This window comes from Emydura macquarii, unplaced genomic scaffold (assembly GCF_026122565.2).
Source record: "Emydura macquarii macquarii isolate MOO-44397 ecotype Brisbane River unplaced genomic scaffold, CSIRO-AGI_Emac_v2 contig_1253, whole genome shotgun sequence".
Classification (NCBI taxonomy): Eukaryota; Metazoa; Chordata; order Testudines; family Chelidae; genus Emydura; species Emydura macquarii.
In genome coordinates this window covers 40,494,191-40,512,711 of record NW_027131390.1, presented here as the reverse complement: position 1 = coordinate 40,512,711, position 18,521 = coordinate 40,494,191, and the positions used below count along the sequence as shown (strand labels likewise).

Below are 18,521 nucleotides of genomic sequence, written 5' to 3'. Positions count from 1 at the left end.
TCTCTTGGTAGAAGAGCCCTGGGCGGGTTGTGGGGGATGAGTTTGTAGAGTTTTCCTTGGAGTTGTTTGGGAAAGGATTTAAGGACCTCCTGGGTGACGTGTGGTGTGGGCTTTTTCTGAAGCTCTGGCCAGTAGGTGGGGTCAGGGATAGCCACTGTGGGCTGAGAACTACGACCCGTGCCCTGTGCCTGCGGTTTGCTCCCTCCGCGGTGGGTGACTGTGAGGGACTGGCCAGCTGTCCTGGCGGGGCGCTGTGAGCCTCCTGAAGGAAGGGTTTCTCTGCCAGTGGACAGGCTGTGCCGGGGTACCGCGCCGAAGACACGCTGTCACTGCGAATCAGCAGAGCTGGGACACCATCCGCCCTGCAGCCAGGAGAGGGCGGGATCTGGGCCGGGGAGGGGGAGGCAGGGGCTGGGCTGGGCTGGGCTGGGGACGGGGGCGGAGCTGAGGAGGGCGAGTTGGAGGAAGGAGGGGGGCGGGGCTGGGGCTGCCGGCCCCGGCTCGGCCAGGCTCCCTCTCAGCCCCGATTGGCCGGCGCCGTGTGGGCCCATCTCTGCCGAGTGGCGCCGGGGGAGCCGGCAGCTATCACCAGTCACCGCCCACCGACTGTCAGTCGGCGCGTCACCCTGGGGGCGGTGAACGGCGGCGGGAGGCTGAGCAGGGCGCGGCGCAGCGGGTCCGCGGGGTGGCCGGGAGATGGACCTCGCCACGTGAGTTCGGGGGAGCGCATTTGTGTGTGTGTGTTTTTGTGTCTCTATGCGAGAGTGTGTGTGTCTGTGTCTGTTTGTGAGTGTGTGTTTGTGTTTGTCTCTGCAAGAGTGTGTGTGTGTATGTATGTGTACCTGTGACCATGGCCAGGTCTGCTGCACCCCAACTGTGTTTAGCCTTAAACGTTTCTGTTCCTGTCAGTCCCTGTGCTCCGAGCTGTACAGTTGTTTGTGATGCTGCCTACAGTACCACGGAGTAACTGGTCCGTGCAGCCCGGCAGCACCCACCAGGGGCCGGGACTCTTAGGAATCCAGAGAGTTTTAAATCCATTAACCGTCCCCCCATCCCCAGCAAGGAGGGAGGTGACAGAACCCCACCCCGTTGCTATGACAAGTCCCCGTGTCTCTAGGACGGTGTGGGCTGGGAAGGTGCTAGGGAAGGGGGTGCGCTGTCAGACGTGGCCCCCACTGTGGGGCTGGCTGTGGGTCTATCAGATGTTTGCCCTGACAGCAGGGCATGGAGTGGCCAACTCCAAGCAAAATGGCATTGGCCCAGTGATTGCTCTGAGGACTTTGCTCACCCCTTCGCTCTTGTTATTTTGCAAAATTTAATATTGGCAACCAGCTGTATGCAGAGCTCTGTGGGTTCCCGTGTCTATTGCCAATGCTGCAGCAGGCATCTGCGCTGTCCTGGCACGTCCCAGTGCACAGACAGCCTGATGCTCAGACCCAGCAGCGCTTGGTGTCGCGCCTGTGATTTGTCTGGGTCCCTATGGTCTCTCCAGGTGTTTGCGGAGAAGGGGTGGCCCATATAAAACAGAGCCTGTGACTGACCTCACCCGCTGGCGACTGACCAGCAAAGAGGGGCGGCAGACGTGGCACTACCTGGAAGCTGGGGAGGAATGTGAGCGAGAGCAGAACGGGCTGGAGGCTCACTGCCTTGGCCTGGACACGGTAGGTGGCTGATACTAGCTCAAAGCATGGTGTTTGCAAGGCTGAGAAGGGGTCACCCACCTCAACCCCACGCCAGCTCGCTACGGGTGGCTGTAATTCCCCTATTGCTGCCATGGTCTCCTGCCCCCAAATGCTGAGTTGCTGTCTCTGCAGCAAGACTTCTTTTCAGTGACCATCTGGGAACATGCTTGCTCATCCCAGCCATGGCAGGTGCAGGTAGCACCAGCATCTGGGGGCGGCAGATGTGACCCCGTGCCAGCCCAGTTGTATTGGCTACTGTGGAAGCAGGGAGGTATCACAGTCCCTGCAAGGGGGCATCTTGGACCAGAATCCACTGGCCCTTACACGCCTGGAGCAATGGAATCTGGCCCCTATATAAGGGGGGGGGGGGAAGCTCCTTGCCTTGTCCCTGCTGGGGCAGGCCTGGCCCCTCTCTGCAAACCAGGCACCGAATGACTCAGAAGCTTCTTCAAGGCAACAAGCGTCCTGCTTGTATCCGCACTCCTGCTCTGCCCCTCTCCCACGCTCCCTTCATCCCTGCGCTTGCTCTGCACAGTCACTCTGTGCTGGGTTTGGTGTCTGTCTGCTTGCTGGCTTTGCCGCTAAGCATTCCTGTCAGGGGCCAGTGCTGTGCAGGCTATTGGGGAGGTACAAATCCCTGATTGCCTGTAGGACTGCACAAGACACTTGATTCCTCCCCTGCCCTTTCTTTACTGGACAGGGCAGTCTTGGAAGCTTTCTGGTGGCCTTGGCCATTCTATGTGTGTGATCTGGGGCACTGATCTTTTAATTTGTGTCTGTCCCCACTCCTCCTCCTTTCTTTCCAGAGTAAGTTTTTCAAGGCCTTACCCCAGGCCTGCACGGCCCAGGGAGCAGCGCTGAATGGGATGAGGTTTTACTCCAGCCTGCAAGCAGAGGATGGGCACTGGACCGGTGACTACGGAGGGCCCCTCTTTCTGCTGCCAGGTATGGTGGGTGAAATGGCCGTGCCATGTGCTCAGAGCGGCAGCACCTCCCTCAGAGTTACCTGCGTAGGGATGGGATAGCGGGTGCCGGCAGGGCCCGGCAAAGTGACCGGGGGGTCTGCGGGGTCCATGACTCTTGCTCTTTGGTTAATGGCCTGAGGATGATTCAGGGTCGGGCGCTGTCCCAGGCCCGGGCAGGGCAGTGTCTTTCCACTGAACTCTGAACTTTAATGTCTGTTCATTTCCCCAAAGAGTGACCTAGGCAGCGCCCTGGCTGCTTTGCGCAACAGTTAATCCCCAAGGAACATGCTTTTAATTATAAGCTGGCCTCTGTTGTGAAACACCAAGAACTGCACAGCCAGTTAAATCTCCATCTGGCTTTGCTGAATGGGGGTGTCTCTTGCCGTTTTTACCCCAGAGCCTGCTTCATTGTGGGGCCTGAAGCAGGAGACGCTAGGAAGGGTCACATGGTGGTTACATTCCGACGTGAGTTTTGTCTAGAAAGGCCCTGACGACACCTTTGGGTTCCAGCAGACAAGGACCTTGCAGTCCTTTAGCTTTGTGCCATAGCTGCTACCTGTTAGAGATCCATGCAGTGCTTGCTTGGGACTCCTAACTAAAGCGATCTCTTACAGCCTGCACTGACCGTGAAGAGGATATGCGCTTCTCTGAACCAACTAGAGTGTCCCTGCTGCTGAAACATGGAGGCTGTTTGGCCTAAAGGGTGGACTCTCTTGTCCAACAGGTCTCCTGATCACGTGCCACGTTGCCAAGATCCCGCTGCCAGAAGGGTACAGGAAGGAGATTGTGCGTTACCTGCGCTCGGTGCAACTCCCGGATGGAGGCTGGGGCTTGTGAGTAGCAGCGAAGCTCCTTTCCCCTCATTCCTGCTGCATTGGGTGGGTTGTGTGTTCCAGATGCGGTTGACATTTAGTAATGGAGAGACCAGAGGACGTTGGATGCTATCTGCCTGTCTGTTGTTTATCCCCACACAAAACAGCCAATGAAAATAGAATAGAAATCTCAGAAGCCCCTCACCAGCATGAAAGCCAGTTCCATTCTCGAGATGTCTGCCACGTGCGTTGTTAATATGTTCTAATACAGCCTTACATTTCAACCATTCAGCTTTTAGGCCCTGCACTTTCTGCAGGGTTGCCCTGGAGCTGCCCTTAACTAGGCCCCACCCTGCCTCACGGAATTTGTGTGGGGCGCAGAGCAATTATGGTGGCTCGAGGTGTGTCAGTGGGGTGGGCTGACTGGGTCACTTGAGGAAGGAGGGAACAAAAACAAGGGGGCGGTGAGTCTGCCAGCAGGCGGGGATGGACTGGTATGAACATTGCTAGGGGCCGGTCTGCAGAGGAGTTCTGGTTGTAGCCCTTGTTAAATGCATTCTGTGTTGGCTTCACTGTGGAAGAATGTCTTTCCCGTCTCCGGTAAGAGGGTGTGTGAAAGGCCTTGGTGAAAAGGAAAGAAGTCACAGTAGAAATGCATGCGTGCTTGGCCAGCTCTCTGTCATGGTCTAGGCAGGTTTCTCTATTGCAACAAAGGAGAGAGGGACCCAGAGGAGCACTAAGAAACTAGGGAGAATGTCACCAACCGACTCATTTTCAGTGCGTCTCACTTTCAGCCTATTAAACGGAATCCAGGCCCTAAGCTGGCCCCTCCGGTGAGTGGGAGGAAAAGACTCTGATTTCATAACAAAATAAGTCCCCACTTCGTCGGCTTTTTCCAGGGTGACCGTCACTCCAGCTGTGCCTCTGTGATGAATGGAGGTTTCGAAGTACTCGGCATGGGCATTGCTCTGCTCCCCCTTGGCTTGGTGGCAGCGCTTGCCCATGGCTTCGGTGGGGACAGGGCTAGTCCATGGCTGAGCACTTCTGAAATGTCCGAAGCTTGGCTTGCTGCTCCCTTACATGTGGGAAATGGCTCAGAGCTGTGCAAAGTGCGAGACTGGCCCTAGAGCTGCTGGTGGAGCAGTGATGGGAGGCCAGCATGTGGTGTGACCAGAGCCCTCCTTCACCATAGGGAGCCCTCTAGAGTGAGGAGTTGGGAGAGTTCCCTTCCTCCTCCCAGCAGCACAGCCCACCATGGTTGCTTTTTGGCTAGTTTGCCCTTCCCTTGCCCAGTTAGCTTTAACCTGCTTAGGTTTGCCCCAATAAAACCAGTCTCAGTTGATTGCATCAGCGCTCGGCCATATCTCACCCCCCTGATCTATGTACATGGCAGGCATGTGGAAGACAAATCGACGGTGTTTGGCACAGCGCTCAACTACACATCCCTGAGGATCCTGGGGGTTGGGCCAGATGATCCTGACCTTGTGCGGGCTCGGATTCACCTCCACAGCAAAGGTCAGCATGCGGCTGGAGTTCTCTGGCATCCTGTCTCTCCCTGAGCAGCCATGGGGCTGGGACTGTTGAGAGGGGCTAGCCCAGCTCCGAAGGGGTGAGTGGTGGGCGAGGGGACATACAGCCAGAGCGGCCTGCACCTTTGCAATGGTTTGTCCTCGGCTGCACGGCACCATATGCAGTTTGCATGTTAGTTTCTGCCATGTCACCCCTGGTGTCTCCCATCTTGGCCTGGCTGTTGCAGCATGAGTGGCAGGTAGCATCCCACACCATATTCTGCTGTGCCAGCACCCTGCAGTGCTTATCTCTGGGGTGATGGTGAAACCTCAGCTCCTTCACCAGTTGCAGACACCTCTGTTAGGGAGATGCAATATGTACGAGCCCTGCAAATCTCCAATCCGTGTCTCAGCAATGAATTTGCTTTGAGCTGGTTGTGGGTTAAACTGCTGTCTCCAGCCCCCCTCGCATGGTTTAGCTTCACTATGTGGCTGTGTGACGCGATGCCAGCTGCACCTTGCACAGAAAATGTGCCTTTCCCAGGTGCCGTTTGTGAATGGCTGTGTCTGCCAGTGTGCAGTGCCCTTTATGTGCCTGCAGCACCGAACTGCAGCTCTCCAGGGCCCTCTGGCCTGCCACACGGAGCAGGGGGTTGAAGGATTTCACTCTGTCTGGCTTCTCTGCGATGTCCCTTGCTTTCAGGAGAATGTGGACGTGCTGCTGATCCCTCCCCACACTCCGTGCCAGGTCTCCCACCCCAGACCATGGTTCAGGAGCCCGTCACATGACAGGGCCACGTCCCTGACCCCATTGGCTGCTATCAGACTACCTATCTGTATCTCTGTCCCCAGGTGGTGCTGTGGGAATCCCATCCTGGGGGAAATTTTGGCTGGCTGTCCTGAACGTTTACAGCTGGGAGGGAATGAACACGCTTCTCCCTGAGCTCTGGTAGGTGCTGTTCTTTATCTGCAGTGTGTGTTGATGTTCAGTCCCATGCCACAGCCCAGTCCCCTGCCAACAGCGCACAGCAGGAAGCCTGACACTGAACACCAGGGACCCTGAGAGCAATCCCAGGCCTGCACCAGGCCCCCGTTCTCCTGCTCAGCCAGGGCCAGCAGGCTTTGGGAATGGAAACCAGGCATCTTTCCTGCCACGACCTGGAGCAGGGGGGACAGGCAGCAGCAAAAGGGAGTCAGGCTTCAGTGTGGGCTGGTGGGGGAGGGATGTTCTGTTCATGACCTCCCTCCCATCTAACCTTGGACCACTTGCTAGACCTCCAGTCCTCCTACCCTCTCGGCCAGCCCCTCCAGACCTACATGTTTCCCTCTCCCCAAGTCCCACCATCCTGCTCAAGATGAGTCCAGGGCTGGACCTATGCAAAGTCCTAATATGGTTCCTCCCCATTTGGCATGCCATGGATGTCCAAGTCCTGGGACTAGGTGTGCCTCCGGGCAGGTCTACACTAGAAGCGCTACAGCGGCGCAGGTGCACCAATGCTGCTGTAGTGCATTGCTGACGGGAGGCATAATTACTGCACCTCCATGAGAGGCGCAAGCTGTGTTGGCAGGAGAGCATTTTCTGCTGACACAGCGCAGATGTGGACGGAGCTTAGGTCACCGTGCCTTGCGTCGTTCAGCAGGGGTCTTTCACACCTCTGAGCAACATAAATTAGATCAGCTTCAGTGGTAGTGTAGACCTGCCCTGTGGACTACCCCCAGTCCAGGGACTGCTTGGTGCCCAAGTTGGCTGGGGAGCCAGGTGGCTGGAGTAGGGGGCAGCTCCTGAGGTGAGGGGGTGCGGCCAGCTGGCTGATTACACAGAAAATAGGGGCAGCATTGCTTCCCGGCCTGTTCCCCATAGGAGAGGCTGTTTATTCCACTGGCTTCCCTTTGAGCCCTGCTAACACTAACCGCAGAGAATCAAACGCAGTCTGTCAGCAGAGGCCCCGCACAGATAACAGCCCTGCTGGGTTTCTGGAACCACCCAGAACGCCTTCCTCGGGCTAGAGGAGGCAGTCTGCTGGCTTCAAATGAGCCTCCAGCTTTTCTCCCAGCTCCCACCCCACCCTCAGGAGCACAGAGCTGTGATCGCCTGGGGTCTGTGCGTTGTCCTGTAGGGCTAGTATAATGCTGAGGCAGCCGCTATCATGCACCCTGAGTGTTTCCTGGGCACGTTACCCCTCTGACTGTCCCACAGCCCTGTCCCTACCTGTGCCTGAGGCCTGTCCTGTCCCATCCCATGTCTCCTGTCCGCCATCCCACAGACTGCTGACAGCACTGTCCATTGTGTGACAGGCTGCTCCCGGCATGGATGCCCGGCCACCCCTCCACGCTCTGGTGTCACTGCCGCCAGGTCTACCTGCCAATGAGCTACTGCTACGGCATGCGGCTGACAGCCGAGGAGGATGAGCTGGTCCAGAGCCTCAGACAGGTAAATGAATCCCCAAGCACCCACCCCGCTCCTCACCCTGTGTGAAGATGGCCTGGACACTTGCTGCCATGGCCCAACTGTCTCTAGCCACCTGGACCCAAATCTCCTCACTGGGCATAAATCCCAGTCCCTGCAGACCATGGCGGTGCTTTGTTGGAGACCCGTTTGGGTCATTGTGATGTGATCCCCACGTCGGCCCCTCATTCCCCCGTCTCACCAGAGCTTCAGGATATAACCCCCCTGCCGGGGCACTAATTGCAATGCCCCTGAGCCATGTCCCAGCAACCCTGTGTCTGACACCGCAGTTCCTCAGCCTGCCTCATCTCTATTACCAAAGAGGAGCTCTGGGGTGGTAATCTCCCCTCCTTTCTCTGTAGTGAAGGCTTTAGCAAACATGCCGCTCAGCTCCTCATCCTCTTTGATTACCCCGGTTGCTCCCTGCAGCTCGAGCAGGCCAGCAACTCCCACCAGCTTCTTGGTTCTCTGAGACTTACAGAATTTCCTCATTGTGTTTATCCCAGTGGCTGCTGGCCCGTCCAGTTCTCTCTGAGCCTCCTTACACGTCCTCTGCCACAGCTGATGCTTCTGTATGTTGGCATTGCAAGGGCTGCATTTCCACTCCTTCATGGCAGTGCTGCTTGAATGAGCCACGTGGCCCTTCTATGCTTTCCCTCTACTTAGGGCTGAGGTAGCGACTGGCCCATGCTAGGTTGGCCCCTTGATGTCAATATGTGGCCTCTGGCGTGTTCCCTCTGTGCAGCATCCCAGCTCTCATTAGCAGATGGAAAGACTCTGCCTGCATATGTGCAATAGTAACCCTCTGAACATGAGCTGTATGGAGCCATGGCCTGCTGTCGGCATGGCTGCGCAGAGCCTGATTCATCACTCCAGGAATCATAGAAGATTAGAGTTGGAAGGGACCTCGGGAGGTCATCTAGTCCCACCCCCTGCTCAAAGCAGGGCCAGGGGGCCATTAGATCATCTAGTCGGATCTCCTGTGTAACGCAGACCAGAGAGTGTCTCCTGGTTACCCCGGACTGAGCCCAGCGACTTGTCTGGCTGCACTAAAGTGTGACCTCCAGAAAGGCAGCCAGTCAGGATCTGAAGACATTCAGAGATGGGAGAATCTGCCAGTTCCCTTGGCGGTTTGTTCCAGATCACCTTTGTTATTCACAATCCAGGCCTTATGGCTACCTTGAATGTATCTGGCTTCAGCTTCTGGCCACTGATTCTTGTTCTGCCTTTCTCTGTGCTTTGATATCTGGTATTTTCTCTCCAGGATGGTTCTTCAGCACTGTGATTAAGTCACCTGCCAGTCTTCTTTTTGATACTTTGAGGCAGGAACTCCCGTGCCCTCCATGATTGCTCTGGCCACAAATAGCCAGCGTAAGGCGCGGTCTTCATGCTCTTCCATTGCTGATCCCCATGGCTGATGGAAGGGTATGGAGAGATCCCTATGGGGCAGGAATCGGGTGCTTTGGGGAAGAAAGGAAATAACTGGGAGGGAGGGCAGGAAGGAAGGCAAAGGATGGGGATCTGTGAATGGGAGGGGGCTGAGTCCTGCACACAGGCCGCCAGCCAGAATTAAATTGAACCTTTTGCCCCCCCTGCTCCATGAGCGTGGCCCAGGGCCCCAGTGTCCCCCTTGGGGCTGGGTGGGCCCTCAGGAGTTCTGGCACTGTCTGAAGGCTCTCTCTCATCAGCTTCCCCCAATTCTTAGTCTCCCTCGCCAAGGGGCATTGGAGCAGCTCCCACCTGGGCCAGGGGCTGGTGTGGAGCCTACAGAGCAGAGCGGGCCAGGCAGCTCTTCCCTCCCTCCCCAGTGCCGCCTTGTGCTCTCCGGGCTGTACGAATGAGCCCTCTCCCAGCTGCCAGCGCAGCCGTGCTGACACTCCCAGCTCGCTCGTGGGTCTGCCCCCATGGTGTCACTAGTGACAGGATGGCTAATCTCCTGCCTGCTCCCTTGCCAGGAGCTGTACATCCAGGATTACTCCAGCATTGACTGGCCGGCCCAAAGAAACAACGTGGCTGCCTGCGATCTCTACACGCCACACAGCTGGCTGCTCACAGTCACCTATGGTGAGTGGGGCGCCGGCAGAGCCTGGACAGGGAGAGGGAGATTGCTGATGTGCAGCTTGTTTTCTGGCCCCACTGGCAGAACTGAGAGCTGCCCTATGCCTTACATCAGATCCAGTGCAGCCCCCACGCTTCCAGTCCAGTCAGTCCCGCCAGGGAGATCTCCGAGTGTCCAGGGGCCAAAAGCCGGCAAGAAAGTAAATTAATAACCCAGAAGGAAAGGCACATGCCTGACAAAGCAATGCTAGTCTGGCCTCAGCACGGTGCTCTAACTCCTGCCCTGCCAAGTGGGCACGAGACCCACAGGGCAGATCTGTGTGCTGCTCATTGGTTCGCTCACACCAGCCACGAGCGATCAGCCACTAAGCATGTCCAGCACATGGAAAAAATGCTGGGCTCTGTCTTGGTTACCGTGGAAGGTGGCTGAACCCAGAGCTGTCCTGACTGCCTCGTGCCATCAGTGCCAAATAGGGCTCTTAAAATAATTCCAGACACTGTCTCAGAGGTGGTCTGCGGAGGCTCTGACCCCAGCACCTGCTGCATGCTAGGGCATGGAGTGAATCTCTGGTTCTGTCACCTGTCAGTAGCTTCCCACCTTCCCTCAGGTCATGGCTAGGGCTGAGCAGCAGCAAAACAACCCGGTTTAGTCCAGGTGTGGAGTGTTCTGGGGTGTATCGTGGGGCTCGCGTCCAGCTGCCCCCCGAGCACTAGCTAGCCGGGGGTGGGGTGCTGGAGCTGTCTGCAGCTAGCCCTGGGGCTCAGGCCCTACCTGCACAGGACTTGGGAGAGTTGGTGAGAGTTTCCTTATTGCGTCTCTCTTGTTTCCATCCCAGCCATGCTGAACATGTACGAAGCCCACCACAGCACCCGTCTGAGGCAGCGAGCCCTTGCCGTGGTGTACGACCACATCAAGGCTGACGACATGTTCACCAAGGCTATCAGCATTGGGCCGGTAGGCTACTTGTTACCTCTCCCCATGTATAATCGGAGCTGGCTCCAATTCCTGCCCACATGCTGGAGAGACCGGCCTTGGGCCCCCTGGCTCTGCTCAGATGCTGTCCTGGACTCCCTGCCTCTCTCACGTGGGACCAGATTGTTGTTGTATAACCATTGCAACCAGAAATCCCAGGCAAACTCAGGGCTCTTTGTGTTGAGCGCTGCACACCCGGCCAGTGACACCATCCCTGGCCAGGAGAGTTCACAGCGGATGACCAGGGACATGAGCAGGCTGGTGGGAGAGGAGGGCATGAGCGTGAGCGACTGCCTGGTCGTTGTAGACTGACAGCGGAAACAAGGCCTGCCAGCCCTCGCCATTGGCAGAGTCTTTGCTGGGGACGTGCCGTGCCACAGGCTGGTGCCCTGGCTTGAGATGGGAGGGAGAAGAGACAGAAGGACACCAAGGTGTCCATGCTGTGACCAGAGCCCCACTTAGCTGTGGGTCACTCACCTGGAGAGAGCCCCCGGGTTGGACCTGAGGTCAGGTCACGCTGTGCGGGGCCTGTGCCGAATGCCGCTGCGCGCTCTGCGGGAGAGTGACGCGTTCTCCTCTCTCGACAGATTTCCAAGACAATTAACATGCTGGTTCGCTGGTACGTGGAGGGGGCAAGTTCCCTGGACTTCCAGGAGCACATCTCCAGGATCCCTGATTACCTCTGGTAAGGCCAGGGCCATGCACCCTGCCCCCGAGCCCTGAAGACAGCACAGGGCTTGGCTAGAGAGAGCGGCTCTGCCTCACGCGGTAGGCCCCAGGCCCCGAGGGATGCTTCTGCACTCCCAGGGCCACCCTGCTGCGTAGACCCCGGGAGCAGGGAGGTCTGTGCGGGCAGCATGTGAACAGGGGAGTCTCTCACCAGTCAGCTCCAGACACTGGCTTCTTGTTGGTGAGTCCTTGTCACTCCGCTCAGGTGGGGATCCGGGGGGCTGGGAAGGGGCAAGCCGGGGACAGGATCCCTGGGCAATCCACTCCAAGGCTGCCCCTGGAGTGTTGTCAGACACCCTGGTGGCCGTGGGAGATTGGGGACAGTGCCATGCTCCCAGGTTGCTGCAGTATTGTGCTCTCTCTTCACACAGGCTGGGGCTTGATGGCCTGAAGATGCAGGTACGGCTCTGTGGCCCCAGCAGGGGTGATGCTTACTGTGAAGGGGTAGTCAGGCCCCACAGCCTGGCCTCAATCCCTTGTCGCTGTGCTTCAGGGGGATCTGGCACCCCAGAATGTCTCCTTTTCCTGCCTAGCTGTTGGTGGCCATAGGACCAGCTCTGGCACAGCTGGTGGGACTCAGGGCAGCAGCCTCTCCCATCCCTGCCCCTCCTCCTGGCCAAGGGGAGAAGGGGTGTGTCCTTGGTCTCAGGCAACTGCTTCTCCTGCACTTCTGGGGGGTGCTGCACCTACCATCCTGCAGTCAGCCCCTCCCCTCTGCGCCCTCTTGCGGCCTCCTGGGCTGGTGCCTAGAGGAGGAGTCCAGCCATCTCTGCTTGTGCTGTTCTGGCCCCCACGTTAGTGGGCAGCCCTGCTCTTACCGGCATGGGAGGCTAGAACAGCACTGCCGCCACCAGCTTTGCCCCCGCTGAGTGTCCTGCAAAGCGAAGGGAGGTGCCTCCCACCCTGGCCACACAGACCTGCTTTTCTGTCCCACTTCCAGGAGCTCAATGTTGCCTAGGCCAATGTGCTTCCCCCAGATGCAGCTCTGCCACCTTCCTCCCCCCCTCCGGCCTGGGTTCCCCTTGCTGCCTGGCCAGCGACTATTCCTGTTGTCGCGGCCTGGCCTCGGCCTGCACTGCAGTCCTGGACCCTCCATGCAGGTGGTCCAGTCTGCCGAGACCCACTTCCAGCCTTCAGCTCCTTGGGCCTTGACTACTGCAGCTGCCCTCTCTGGGGCTGATCCACATCCCAACCTAGCAGGGCACACATGCTGCTGCACAGCACCCCATCCACCCCTCCATGTCCCCTCCACACCCACCGCCTGGGTTCAGGATTCATGGCCCACCTAACCTGGCTGGGATTCCCTCCATGCACCTGCTGTAGCTTCTCTCCCTGACCTGTTGTCTCTGCTCCCCTTCCCTCTGGCCGCCTGTGCGGTGCAAGAGCCGTGTCCCTTGCACCTCCTGCCATCTGGGCCAGCCTTCCTGGGTGCCTCACCTCCCATCTCAGCTCAGAGACTCTCCCCGCTTGTCAGGCCCTAGGACTCTCTCTGCAGAGTTGTTTCCAGTCGCAGTGTGTGGGGCGCAGCGTGTAGTCCGAGGTGCTGTAAACACCAGCCCTGGACTGGGTGAAGTGGCGGGACCATCCTGCATTGGGTTCATAGGGGGGATTGCAGGATCAGACCCTAAAATTGCATTGGAGGGAAATTCTACCCCCTCCTCCCAACCAAAAACCCCATAACCCTGCTCCTGTGGCCCGTTTCTGCCTCAGAGGATTCCCTTAGGCTGCAGCTCTCGCTGTGCACGGGGCCCATTAGTGCAGCATGATGGTGTCCGTGCTCCATAACTGCACCCAGCCAGCGCACCCTGAAGCCTTCTCTGTGCACGGGGCCCATTGGTGCAGCATGACGGCAGCCAACACAATGGCAGTCGCAAAGTGCGGCCTGCAGGGGTGGGCAGGAAGCCCGGGGTGGGTTGAAGAGCTACCTCACGGTGCACACTCCTCTCTTCCAGGGCACCAACGGCTCCCAGCTCTGGGACACAGTGTTTGCCATCCAAGCCTTCTTGGAGGTAATGTTTCCTGTTGTGCCCTCCTGCAAGGGAAGTGCACATCCCGCATTCTCCTCAGTGCCACGACTCTCGGGGCCTGGCTCCTGCAGCATATGCTCGACAGCAGCACTCGAGCAAGTCTTCTACAGCCTCACGTCAGGCCCAGAAGGAACAGTTGTGATCATCTAGTCTGACCCACTGCATAGCACAGGCCAGGGAATGTCACCCCGAGATCCCCTTGCTGAGCCTGGTAGCTGGCGTTTCAGCCAAAGCACAGCTCATAGAGGGACCGCCAGGCATGTGAGCCCAATGTGCCCAAAGAGCGCCACGTGCATGCTAAGGGCCCAGAGCAGCTAGCGCCTCGGAGCATCAGGTGGACACCTGTGTACGAAGGCAAGCTGGGCTTTGAACGCTGGGTGCTAGGTGTCATTGGAGGAAGGCTCTAATATGGTGCTCTGCACATGCCCCTGGTATTAACCATGCTGAGATTAGCAGCACTGTTATATCGCTTGGTAACCTGCACTTGGCCATCTGCAGGCATGGAGCTGGCAGGAGCGGTAGCTGCTCCATAGGAATGTGGCATACTGCCGGCTATGGCCCCTGAAAATACTGTCCTAAACCCCGTCAGGTGCAGGCTCACGGCCACACAACACGGGTGGGTAGATGTTGAAGAGCATATGGGCGGCCTGAGGGTACTCCTGTCACCTCTTCCCTGCCTGTACTGAGAGTTCTCTTTGCGGCGCTGGCACAGAGATGGGCCCTATCACACCACCTAGAGCCCAGCGCTGCTCGGAGCTGCAGCAGTGTCAGAATACAGTGACGCGAGCTATGAGGGTGCGTCGCCTGGCGTAGCTCCAGCATCAGGCACAGCAATGCTGCTCTCGCTCCCAGCCCAGGAGCTCCCCTGCTGCTGCCGCCTTCCTCACCCATACCAGCCAGTGCGAGATGAGCCACCGAAGTGCAGATCTGCTGGACAAAACTGGTGCCCGGAGTTCTTGGCTGGCCAAAGTGCTGTGTTTGACTCTCAAAGGGAGTGACCGTGCCTGACACAGATTCTAGGTGCTCCCTTGTCTCATTTCTCTTTCCCCATGATCTAAACTCCTGATCAGAGAACTGAGCAGTGATGTCTGTTTTATGTGTCTCCCTCCCTATCTAGGCTGGTGCTCAGAATTACCCGGCATTGGCTTCCTGTCTCAGGCGGGCCCATGAGTTCCTCAGAATCACCCAGGTGAGCACTGAGTTGGGCTGCAGATGTGAAAAGGCTGCATAGACTTTCATAGAACCATAGGAGATGAGGATTGGAAGGGACCTCAGGAGGTCATCTAGTCCCACTCCCTGTTCAAAGCAGGGCCAACCCTCACTAAATCATCCCAACCAGAGCTTTGTCAAGCCACACCTTAAAAACCTCTAAGGTGGAGATTTCACCACCTCCCTAGGTAACCCATTCCAGTGCTTCACCACCCTCCTAGTGAAAATTTTTTTCCTAATATCCAACCAAGACCCCCCCCCACTGCAACTTGAGACTATTTCTCCTTATTCTGTCATCTGCCACCACTGAGAACAGCTTAGCTCCATCCTCCCTGGAACCCCCTTTCTGTTAGTTAAAGGCTGCTATCAAATCCCCCCTCACTCTTCTCTTCTGCAGACTAAACAAGCCTAGTTCCCTTAGCCTCTCCTCATAAGTCTTGTTCTCCAGCCCCCTAATCATTTTTGTTGCCCTCCGCTGGACTCTCTCCAACTTGTCTACATCCTTTTTGTAGTGGGGGGCCCAAAACTGGACACAATACTCCAAATGCAGCCTCACCAATGCCAAATAGAGAGGAATAAACACTTCCTGCGATCTGCTGGCAATGCTCCTATTAATGAAACCCAATATACCGTTAGCCTTCTTGGCAATAAGGGCACTCTGCTGACTCATATCCAGCTTCTTATCCACTGTAACCCACAGGTCCTTTTCTGCAGAACCGCTGCCTAGCCCGTCGGTCCTGTCTGTAGCTGTGCATGGGATTCTTCCGTCCTAAGTGCAGGACTCTACACTCGTCCTTGTTGAACCTCATCAGATTTTTTTTGGCCCAATCCTCTAATTTTTCTACCCCATCCTCTAGCTCATTAATGAAGATGTTGAATAAAACCAGCCCCAGCACCAACCCCTGGGGCACTCCACTTGTTATCAGCTGCCAACTAGACATCGAGCCGTTGATCACTAACCATTGAGCCCGATGATCTAGTCAACTTTATATCCATCTTATAGTCCATTCATCCAACCCATATTTCTTTAACTTGTTGATAAGAATACTGTGGGAGACCATATCAAAAGCTTTGCTAAAGTCAAGGTATATCACGTCGATCACTTTCCCCAAATCCATAGAGCCAGTCATCTCATTATAGAAGGCAATCAGGTTGGTGAGACATTACTTGCACTTGGTGAATACATGCTGAATGTTCCTGATCACCTTCCTGTCTTCCAAGTGCCTCAAAATGGATTCCTTGAGGACCTGCTCCATGATTTTTCTGGGGACTGAGGTGAGGCTGAGCAGTCTGTTGTTCCCTGGATTCTCCTTCTTCCCTTTTTTGAAGATGGACATTTCATCTGTCTTTTTCCAATCATCTAGGACCTCCCTCAATCACCACAAGTTTTCAGAGATAATGGCCAATGGGTCTGTGATCACATCAGCCAACTCCCTCAGATATATTGCATCCATCCCTTGGAATTGTGCATGTCCAGCTTTTCTAAGTAGTCCTGAACCTGTTCTTTCACCACTGATGGCTGCTCACCTCCTTCCCATTCTGTGTTGACCAGTGCAGTAATCTGGGAGCTGACCTTGTTTGCGAAGAGGGAGGCAAAAAAAAGCATTGAATACTTCAGCTTTTTCCACATCATCTGTCACTAGGTTGCCTCCCCCATTCTGTAAGGGGTCCATGTTTTCCCTCACCTTTTTCTTGCTGGTAACATACCTGTAGAAACCCTTCTTGTTACCCTTCACGTTGCTTGCTAGCTGCAACTCCAGTTGTTCTTTGGCTTTCCTGATTTCATTCCTGCATGCTCGAGCAGTATTTTTATTCTCCTCCCTAGTCATGTGTCCAAGATTCCACTTTTTGTAAGCTTCCTTTTTGTGTTTAAGCTCACCAAAGACTTCCTTGTTAAGCCAAACTGGATGCCTACCATATTTGCTATTCTTTCTGCACATCAGGATGATTTGTTCCTGCGCCCTCAATACGATTTCTTTAAAATACAGCCAGCTCTCTTTGATTCCTTTCCCCCTCATATTAGCCTCTCAGGGGATCCTGCCCACCAGCTCCCGGAGGAAGTCAAAGTCTGCTTTTCTGAAGTCCAGGGTCCATATTCTGCTGTTCATTCTTCCTTTTGTCAGGATCCTGAATTCAACCATTTCATGTTTGCAAAGTCTATAGTGCCTTTCGTGCACAGAACTGCTGCTTAGCTTCTCAGCATCCAGCCAGGCTCATCCCTGTCAGATGCTGTCATAGGAGTTTCAAAGGAAAAGGGTTTGACACCAAAATACATTAGTAGGGGGAGATGCCCAGAGTCTCAAAGGTATTGAGGCGCCTAACTCCTTTTGGGTCTGCGGGTCAGAGTCAGGGGCATTTTAAACCAGTCGTGGGATTCTGTGGCAGGGAGGTAAATGGCTAGCTTAGCTATGAGGCTTTCATTGTCTATCAAACGCACTAGTTTGCAGAGTCCTTTCTATGGGCCCCTGTTTAATGTCTCTGGATCTCTGCTGACTTCCTCTTGATTCAATCCCATAGGGTTTTTCTGTAGGGGCTGACCCAATAAAGTTCTCTCTAGTTCCCGTTTACAGAGCCCTGGTGCTGTCCCGCCTGTTGCAGAGGAGGTCACTGCAGTGCCAGTGAAGGTTCTTGCAGTGACCTGTGGGTGAGCTCTGCCCTGGCATAAGTGTGCTTGGATTCCATGCCCCAGACTCTCCGGGCTGGGAGTGTGGCAGCACATGGCACGCTTGACCTTTTGAAGCAGTGTGTGTGTCTCACCTCACATCAGGGACCACACTGGGGACATGCTCTGGAGGGAGACCTGCTCATTCTTGGACACAGCTGGCACATGGGCCTTGCTGGCCCTAAGCTCCCTGTGATGTCCCTGCAGTGGTGCTCTTGCCTGGTGCCATTCCACGCGTACCAGCAGCAATGGAAGCGTACATGTGAAAGTGCACCAGTGTTCTCACCACCACATCGTCCAGGGCTGTTCTGAGCAGAGCTGGCTGGCCCGGTGGTCAAGACCCCAGCAGGCTGTTTGATCCCTGGTGCTGACCTTGTGAAGCAGAGTGTATCTCATGCTCTGGAGGGAGATCTGCCCATCTGGCTGGCGGTCTCACAGGAAGCTTGGTGCAGACCCAGACACAGGCCTTCTCAGAGTACTGGGGGAGGGGGTGAAGCACTGAAAACAAGCGGGAAGCGCAGGGCCCTCCACAGCTGGGTTGGGGAGAGGGCTCCAGGTGCTCTGTGCGCTGCCACAGCCGCACCAGGGGTGTACTGCAAAAGGTCAGCTCTGGAAGTCACTTCTGCTCATCCCCTCCCAGCTGTGGAGTCCAGGAACAGCCTTGGGCCTGGTCCGATCCATTGAGATGCGACACAGACCAGCACCAATCCCTGCCTGGCCCCTGGCGACCTGACTGCGGCAGCACTGGCAGGAGTGCTCTGCGGGCGCTGCTGGCCTTGATCCCATGGCCATTGTCATAGCTGTGGGGCCCCTGCCCTTCGCAGTGCTCTGCTCTTACCGTGGGGTGTACAGGGCCTGCGGCCTGGCTGTTCCTGCTATCCCTCCTCACTGGTGCTCCTTGCATCTCCTGCAGGTTCTGGATAACCCACCCAACTACCAGAAGTACTATCGCCAGATGAGCAAGGTACAACTGGCCACATGCTGGCTGGGGCTGGTGAAGGGAGCGGGAATTTGCCTGGGATGATTCTCCCCTGCCATTCCCTGTTCGTTCTTCCTGTGTCCAGCTGCCCCGGGCTCTGTGCTACTCATGGGGAGGAACAAACCCCCTAGACTCAAAGTGCAGCTGTCCTTCGAGAGCGTCAGGGAGGTTCTGGCCGCAGAATGACTCCCTGGGGTCCAGATGAGTCTGTGACTGTGGCTCCAAGACCCCCGGTGCCGTGGTGCTGCCAGTTAGGCTCAGTCTGGGCTGTCCTGCCGTGCAAGCCCTCTGCCTGCTTGGAGCGACAGGCACGAGCTAGTGAGTACCTGGCAGGGCCATGGATGTGTGAAGCAGAACAGACAGCGGCTCGGAGGCTGTAGCTGGGGGGGCATGGCCAAGACACCTCACACTGTACGCTGAAGCCAATGGGGCTGGGGCAGCAGATGGCCCGTCAGGCTAGTTGTCGTGGAA

At 56.5% G+C, this 18,521-nt stretch overlaps 1 protein-coding gene across 2 annotated transcripts in view; it reads left to right on the top strand.

The window, feature by feature from the left end:
* Window positions 1-591: 591 nt before the first annotated feature.
* LOC137153356 (lanosterol synthase-like) overlaps window positions 592-18,521 on the top strand; it is a 31,526-nt gene continuing 13,596 nt past the window's right edge. For both annotated transcript variants that reach the window (XR_010919766.1, XM_067548581.1), the window contains exons 1-14: window positions 592-710; window positions 1,493-1,661; window positions 2,489-2,627; window positions 3,372-3,480; window positions 4,853-4,974; window positions 5,820-5,916; window positions 7,263-7,398; window positions 9,369-9,477; window positions 10,308-10,426; window positions 11,032-11,129; window positions 11,545-11,572; window positions 13,126-13,182; window positions 14,318-14,389; window positions 17,985-18,035. Coding sequence is in view for 1 of the 2 variants with exons in the window: in XM_067548581.1 (XP_067404682.1) it covers window positions 697-710; window positions 1,493-1,661; window positions 2,489-2,627; window positions 3,372-3,480; window positions 4,853-4,974; window positions 5,820-5,916; window positions 7,263-7,398; window positions 9,369-9,477; window positions 10,308-10,426; window positions 11,032-11,129; window positions 11,545-11,572; window positions 13,126-13,182; window positions 14,318-14,389; window positions 17,985-18,035 (1,320 nt within the window). In the remaining variant the exon portion in view is untranslated. The remainder of the gene's footprint in view (window positions 711-1,492; window positions 1,662-2,488; window positions 2,628-3,371; window positions 3,481-4,852; window positions 4,975-5,819; window positions 5,917-7,262; window positions 7,399-9,368; window positions 9,478-10,307; window positions 10,427-11,031; window positions 11,130-11,544; window positions 11,573-13,125; window positions 13,183-14,317; window positions 14,390-17,984; window positions 18,036-18,521) is intronic.